Source organism: Cariama cristata, unplaced genomic scaffold (assembly GCF_000690535.1).
Source record: "Cariama cristata isolate BGI_N322 unplaced genomic scaffold, ASM69053v1 scaffold14925, whole genome shotgun sequence".
Taxonomy (NCBI): domain Eukaryota; kingdom Metazoa; phylum Chordata; class Aves; order Cariamiformes; family Cariamidae; genus Cariama; species Cariama cristata.
Window position 1 is genome coordinate 2,377 of NW_009617051.1, and position 8,394 is coordinate 10,770.

At 39.5% G+C, this 8,394-nt stretch overlaps 1 protein-coding gene across 1 annotated transcript; it reads left to right on the plus strand.

Annotated features, from left to right (window-relative positions):
- Window positions 1-793: 793 nt before the first annotated feature.
- On the plus strand, window positions 794-7,662 carry RHOG (ras homolog family member G). Its single transcript, XM_009700385.1, has 2 exons — window positions 794-811; window positions 6,505-7,662. Exons 1-2 carry the CDS (start codon window positions 794-796, stop codon window positions 7,072-7,074), a joined length of 588 nt encoding a protein of 195 aa, XP_009698687.1. The 3' UTR covers window positions 7,075-7,662.
- The last annotated feature ends 732 nt before the right edge of the window (window positions 7,663-8,394 follow it).

The window sequence follows — 8,394 nt, forward strand, 5'->3', positions numbered from 1 at the left end:
TACATGTTGCATTCATGTACTGGGGATTCAGATATCTACGGGAGTCCTAGATTTTTAGTTCCTGTATGACTGTGCAGCTCCACCTTGGTGTAGTGTTATTTCACAGCTGTGCAGCTGTTTCACAAGCTTGTTTCTAATGCTCTTTGGAAATATTTATTATCCAATAAACATAATCTTGGATTCATAGAATTTAAGATCATTGATATTTGGTCACTAATATCGTTCCTCTCCTATAAAATTTGAAGTATACCTGCCTGTAGTGAGACTGTTGATGCACTGAGGTTTGTGTGATTGAGGTGCCCAAATACTTCATGCAGACCACTTTGTTTTCACTGTGATTCCCTAAGAAATACCGCTTACGTGGCAAAGCTTATCTGTGTTTCATCCCTGCAAAAAAATTTCTTTAAATCGATAAACCAATTTCAGCCTAATTTAACAGGGGTAGAGGTTTTAAAAACATTATATGAAAGGTTTTGGGTGGTTTCTTTTATTGTTTTGAAACAACTTTTGTGGCAAAAGGGATGAGGCCTTTCTAGCATTCACAGTGAGGGGACAACCAGTGAGAATTGCACTCTTGTTAGGCATCAGTAATATGTGCATGGGAGCAGAACCTCAAGGCAGAGCTCTGCAGAAAATGAACCTCCTTGATTCTGCTGTTCACGTGGAGCTCTGGGTTGTGGACTGCATAGTTCCTACTGTGCTGCTGCAGTCTGACTTGGCTTGTTGATTTTTTTTTTTCCCCCTCTGCTGCCACTCAGGCTTTTCCTATGTGTTTTGTTTCTCTTGCAGGTAAATGGCGGGACAGAAAGTGGTATGAAAACTTTGAAAGGCACTGAGAAGTCCAAGTAGGTCATTCATTACTGAAGAGTATTAGGGATGAGGTCTCCTATTTAACTTTTTGACTCTTTCTTGGCATGCATTCGCAAAGTCTGGCACTTGTCCATTCATTTGGCACTTGCCTAAAACAATAGCGAGTAAGCTGAGTTGTGGAACAGTAACGCACTCTTGATTAAATTGCTGAGAACCCCTTTCTCTTCCCTGTCAAGTCTGGCGGCTAAGCTGCACACACGAAAAATCTTTTAACTCTTTTGCATGGGTGAAAATGGTAGGATGTACTTAGAACTGCCTTATCCACTCAATCCATTGTTGAAAGTTTCTGTCTGACTTCATGTATCAGGTGGACAGAGTGAATCATCTCTGATCTAGTTTTTGTTACTGAAAGATGAGCAATTAAGTAATTTAGATTTCCTAACTTCTGCCTGCTCCTGATAAAGCAGTATCAAACTTCTGAACCTGCAAAACAAGGAGGGATTGATCAAAGGTGGTGGCTGAACAGAGTGACACGGCTCAATACAGGTGATTTCGGCTGAACTCCTGGTGCATTTTCTGTTCATTTTTGGCCAAAATGGAGCTCTATCCAAACTGGAAAGAGTTACGGAAGACCTGACAAACTCTCTGAAAATGAGGTTATCAAAGAGCAATATCAAAGCTAAAATCCACCTAACAAAGAGGCATCTGGTGTTAACTTAGCAAAGGAACAGACATATCCTACTAAGAAGTAGTTCCTCTGCCAAGAATTTTTCGAAGCACAGGAAGTATAAAAAGCATAAATCTAGAAAGCCCCAGAAGAATTCAGGTTCATGTTTCCTCTCCGTTTTTTGTCACTGTTTTCTCCCTTCTCTCAGCAGACAGGGAACTCTCCTTCAGAAGTATTAAAGGGAAGATCCAGAAGTTTTTTTCTCTCCCACCAAAAAAATTTGATGCAACATGAAGTTATTCTGTGATTTCACTTATGATCGCTTTGTGGGGAGGGGGAGTGGAATCCAAATAGAGAATTTCCCCAGCAAATGTCCAGCTGGGTTACGGGAGAGCAAGCTGTCCATGCTAATGATACCAGAAAATACGTAATTAGGTCAGAACAGGAGCAGCTCTCCAGATGATGTCTCGACATGTTGACTGAAATCTTACACATTCCAAAGGAAGTGCCAGGTGTGCAGGCAGCGAAGGCAGACTTTGCAACATCTTCTGAGAAGGAGACTAACCCAAACAGGAAAAAAAAGTTTTCTAATTCAAAGGCACTGATGGACAAGATAGAAATAGCTCTCATCTACATATTTTTGTGCAACACTTCTTTGTGGGGTGGTTGGGTTTGGTAGGGTTTTTTTTATTCTTTGAAAATTATTTCCATTCTGCTGTAACTGCTAGAACTCTTCATGTTCTGATGATCTTCCACCTTAACTGTAACGAAAGTTCTTCCTCTGGCAGGACTAAGCAACCCAAATTACCTCTCGCTACTTTGGATTTTCCATTCACTTTCTCTTGCTGAGTAACCTTTAAACTTGGCTTTGAAGCTTGTGCCCAGCTTTCTGTTTCTAAATTCTAAGTCTTGTTTTTGATGTGTTGATGTGTTAATCTGTATTTTTCTCTTTTTCAGTTCTTGTTACCTGTTGTATGTGGAGTTTTTATCTCTAAAGTTTTCTTCAAAAAGTCTTTTGAAGCTCACCAAAAAAACCCCAAACAAACCCTAGACTAATTTTCCTGCTCTTGGTAATGTTTGTTGGTAATTCTGTTTTCAGAGTATGGGTTTTTTTTCAGCATATATTTATATTCAAATAGCATGCAGTGCCAAGTTCAGGGGTGCTTGAGAAATAAAAAGAATTTTCCATGCAAATTTGAATCCCAGCTTCTTGCTATCTTATGAGAGTTTTATTGCTAGGCAAATTGTTTACAAGAAAAAAATAAACAGACTTCATACACTTTGAACAAAGCGATATGTGGATTTAATAGAAAAAGCCTGATGGAGGTAATATTGTTTGCTTAGTTGTGGCTTAAATTAAAAAAAACTCTTGTCTTCCATATGTAAATCTTTAACCAAACGACATCTGCGTACAACATAGAGGTTTCTGGAGTGAGGAGCTTCTTTAAATTTTGTGTTTCAGTACTAAATCATATTTATCCTGGTGCGTGTTTGTTTTTCTGTACTACATATGCCACACATGATTCCTTTCAGCTAAGACAACCTACTTGAAAGCAGCCCTGCAGAGAAGCATACTTAAGCCTAGAAACTCTTTAACTGTATTTGGGTAGTTCATACTTAGCCTGATGCTTTTGCATGTTTGCATGGAGTTGTTTCCTGTAGCAAATGTTGCTCTTCTAAAATCCAAGCCTTAATCAGGTAATTCAAGATCTTAATGCTGTGAAAGAGCATTTGTGTTCCAGGCTTTTTTGTTACCTTACTACTGTTCTCTGGATTGAAGGCTCTAATGACCTCTTAAATCCCCAACAAAATAATCTTTGGGTAACACACTTTCATTAGAAATTTTAAATCGGGTTGAATCAAGCTATTTTAGCTGCTGATGATATGGGATACATGTGGCTTTGTAGTTTACCAATATATGAAACTGCCTATATTGTCTTACAATATTGATGTGACGATCCTCCAGATACCAGCGCCAGTGCAATTCTGAGATACCCTGCCTTTCTGTGAAAAGCTCTGCACAGAAATGCATAGAGGTGTAAGCCCTTGGGGAGCTTGTGGTTTGTGTTTTAGAGAGATCTGTTTCCAAGTCTTTGCAATTTGTTTATTTGAGAAACTAGGAACTAGGCATATAAAAGACCTTGTATATCTTGTTCTCCATAAGACTTTTGTTGCTGTCATTGAGTTTTTATTGCATGTATCCAACTGGCTTAGTTCTGCCATTTCTGTGATGTCACTTGTTATTGACTGATCAAAATGGTGGTCTGTTGCATAGGTAGTTCATTTGGAAAAAAACTTTTGCTCTGGAATTGTTGGTCACCACTAAGGTGTACGGCACAGCATCTTCTAGTACTTCAGTGGTTTGAAGTAAACGCAGGAATAAGCTTTACAACCTGCTCTCTGTGCTGCAGTCCAGTGATACTTTGGCAGCAACAGCAGTGTATCATGTTCTTCCGCCGTGATTCATTCCCACCGTATGCTACCACTGGCTTGGTTGTACCAACACAGTTGATTGTGGTACTACTCGGTAAACTGGATGAAACAACTACTCACCCTTTTTCAGTGTGTGGTCACAGCTGAGGAGATGGTGTGTTACCTGAGTGGGGAGGGGAAACATGGTTTGGAAACTTCTGAAGGCAGCCTTGCTGCTGGAGAGAGCGTGGCAGTGTCTCAAAGCAGTGATCTGCCCTACAGGGAGACCAGTAATAGAGACTAGGATGGTGAGTTATGGTTGCATCTTCAGGTAGAACCATGTTACAGTGTTAAAATACATCTGCTCTTCTGTCACTGTTTGCTTGTAGCACTTAGACCTTTTGTCTTCAGAAATACTATGGTGTATTATATGCTGCTAGTAACAGCATTCAACCTCTATTAAGAATATAATGCTAAAAATGTTTAATTTGTAATGTTTTAAGTAATTTCGTATTAAAAGGAGTTTCAACTTTAGAAACTTTTTTTGCACTTTACAACCCCTAAGCCTCTAATTTTGACAGAACTTATCTATTTTTTTTTCATTTTATTTTTCCCCCCCCTAACTCTGTTAAATGAAAATCTTGGTGCAGCTATTCTGGAATAATATATGCAGTCCTGCTGTTAGCTTTTGCTGAATAGTGCTGTTCTTCCTTTTACTGATTACCTTTACAATATGCAGTTGCATACATATCTCTCTTTACATTTGACTGGAGCCTTGAAATGAGATGACTGATTTTTTTGATGTATGATAAAACTCACATGTATCGTTTTCTGCTGAAGCTCAAAAGTACTTTCTAGATTTCATTTCAGGTGATTCATGTTGGTTTAGAAATGTAATTCCTGCCATTTTCAAAAAGGATAAACTGCTTCTACATCTTCCTCCTCCTTGTTTTCTTCCAAATTCTTCCCCTCCAATGGCCTGATGGGTCTTTCTGGAGCAACGTTACTGCACTACTTCCCACCACTGATTGGTTTTTCAATAGTGCGTGTGTACATACATCAGTACTTCCCTAAGCACTATATGTTGTGCTGACCACAGTTGGTAGCACTCCAGTTGCCTGTTGCAGCTTTGTGCCAAGGCTTAATGTAGTCTGTTTTCACTTAGTACAGAAGAATCATGTATGCTCCCAGTGGGAAGACAGCAGTATGTGGATACAGATAAAGACTTTGTCAAAAAGGAAAAAGCTGAGATTTAAATGATAATGAGTTGTTGATTTGTGTGGATGGTCTTGAAGAGGAATTTGGAGGGAGGGGTTTTTGTGGCTTTTATAAATGAAGTACTTTACTATTGCTTATTTTCCTATGTTCCCTCTGCTATTTCAATGGTGTTGGAGCTGTGATCTTTCTGGAATATGCAATATAGTTCCTCCCACTATTTGTTTCTTCTGTTTGAAGCAGCATATTTGCTGCTTGTTGCAAGTTGAGGATTACTGATAGTACCTCAAAGGCATTTGGGTGAGAAGGCAGATGCAAGTTCCTTCTTGTTCAGGCTAGCAGTGGGAGCTCCAGTGTACAACAAATGACTGCTTGTAGTTGTTCCATGCTATTTTCAAAGTTCCTACTGTTCATGTGATGTAAGTTTAGAATGAATTGAGTTTTAGGCTATATCCATTTGATTATCAAACCTGCTCTTCGCATATCAGGAAAGGGATAGGGAAGCCTTTAAGTGTCAGATACTTCTTGTAACAATTCACCAGTCTGCCAAGGAAGGTTGGTTGATTGCTGATCTTTTGCAGCATGTATTTTTCTAATGCACAGTATAAGCTTGCTTTATTGTAGCTCAAGCCTATTAAATTCTGCTTGTTCTGTCGCTATTAGTGAGAATAATCTGTTCTTGGCTTCTTTTGAAAAATTCTGTATGTATTCTAATCTGGGTACTATGGCTAGTTACAGTCAAAGAACAGCTTTTCTTGTGCATGCTACTTTGTGAACATTTTATCTGGTGTCCTCTAAATAATGCAGTTTCTTGAGGTCTGATTGATCCTGAATTGAGTGAATTGTCATAGTAAACAGTAGCAGTGCCACCCAGCAATAGATATCTTGGTTTATTATATAATTTTTGGACCTACCTTTGTGGTAAACTGTTTAGGCAGTAGACTATGTAGACAAGAAGTGTGAATCTTGGAGGGGGTGTGTGTACAGAGGTTTGTGTGTGAACCTACAAATGACAGAGTATCCTGTTACTAGGTCTGAGGTCACAATCCTTATCCACTTGCAGGTACCTCTAAGGACTTGTCCCTTTGCCTGTGGGAAACTGTCTGGCAGTAAGGCAAGACTGTGGGAATCTGGCTAATTTGTACTTACGTGGTTGGAATGCAGCAGTTGTCACTGAGCTTTCAACTCATTGCATCTCCATTTCACTATTGTCTTCCTAGCCTGTGAGCTCTTCATAATGGCTTCTGAGACACTGAGTATATCTAGCTGTGATAAGAAATTGTTAGCAATATTGAAGACACTTGCTAAAGCTTATCTTTAAAACTACTGTCATTGAGTATACTTTTCCTAACTTTTTTTCTTGCTTTGTGCAGGACTTTGTTTCTGGGTAAAGAATGCAGACTATAAAGTGCGTAGTTGTTGGAGATGGTGCTGTGGGAAAAACTTGCCTTCTCATCAGCTATACCACCAATGCCTTCCCGGAAGAGTACATCCCTACTGTGTTTGACAACTACAGTGCCCAAATGACTGTTGATGGTCGGACAGTTAGCCTGAATCTCTGGGACACTGCAGGCCAGGAGGAATATGACCGCCTGCGCACGCTTTCATATCCTCAAACCAATGTATTTGTCATCTGTTTCTCCATCGGTAGCCCCTCGTCTTATGCAAATGTGAGGCACAAATGGCATCCTGAAGTTTCTCACCACTGTCCAAATGTTCCTATTCTTCTGGTGGGCACGAAGAGAGATTTGAGAAATGACCTGGAAACAGTTAAAAAGTTGAAAGAGCAAAGCTTGGCTCCCACTACCCCGCAGCAGGGGACTTCGCTGGCTAAACAAATTGGAGCAGTCAAATATTTGGAGTGCTCAGCATTGAATCAGGAGGGTGTTCGGGAGGTGTTTGCTGAAGCTGTACGTGCAGTTCTGTATCCTGTGACAAAGAAGAACACAAGAAAATGTGTCTTATTGTAGTTACCTTGGGTGATGGATGTTCGAAGTTGAATATTGACTAGAATCTTGGAGGGCTCTTTAATGAGATAAATTGAAGATTTGCATCTTGCACTAACAGCTCTAAGCAGAAATGGTTTATGCAACGAATACTCTTGCAGTCTTACTGCTTCAGGGAAACTGAAACAGAATGTTGTTTTTTTCCAACTGAGAGGTCAAATATCTATTGCTAAAGTTCCAGTCTCCACCTTCTCCAGGCATCACTTGGCTTCTGTCCTTATTTAGTGGAGGAAAATAAAAGAAGGGACTTCTTTGAAGCCACACTTCTTTACTAGATAGCCATCAGTTACTAGATTTGCTGAAAAGCACAAATTCTGATGACTTTGCTTTAAGCGTAGCTGCTGCTTTTCCCATCCCTTATTTACTGATTGAATTTGTTTTACAAACAGAAGTCTGGCTGTCCAGTTGTTTTAATTTGTCAATTTAAAGCTTGAAAACAATTTGTTTACATGCAAAAATTCCTGAAATATTAATGAGGTTCACCTTATAGTGAACTGTGATAGTTTATATGAAGAGTTAGCATAAAGCTTGTTTAATGCAATGAGCAAGACCCAGGGAACACCTGCAATGATTTTATTAATAGAAGCAGGAACTGATTTCTCCTAATGTAAGGACTTAAGATAATGATGACTCACTCAAATGAGTGATTTTCGTACTTTTGAATTGGAGAGGTGGAAGAATAGTTTAAATGCAAGTCTTCCGTAATCTAAACTGAGTTTTTATTTCACTCTCCAGAGAGACTTTGCACGCTGAGAATAAAGTTAACAGTTACCTTCTTGGACTGCCTGAGGTAGTTGGGATGACACTTCTCAAAATGAGATTTTCAGTGTGATCCCTTTGATGAATCCCAGAGACTTGATAGCAGCCTGTTTGCTCTTGGGGAATTCATTGCTTCGCTTCTTAATGTTCTTGGGGCCACCAACTGAGATTTTTACAGCAAATTCCTTTGGACTTTTTCTGGGAGGACACTGACAGAAAATTTGGAGGTTCTATTTACAGGAACCCTCCTTTCTTCCTGACAACTCACTGATGGTTTCAGTTAAATTTGTAATGGTTAGCCAATCACTGGATAGGTTTACCTGGGCAGTTTTTTTCCTCTCTAGGAGGTGATCAGTTATTATAAACTCTTTTAACTGAAGTTCTATTTACGTACTTTTTAACTTTCTTTAAGCAGCTCTAGTGAGTGGCAGCTGGCTTTTATTTTCAGGATGTGCACTGTTCTTTATGTGTGATTCCGGGACCAGCTGAGGAGTGAGCGCATGAAACCTTCCTTAGACTTAACCT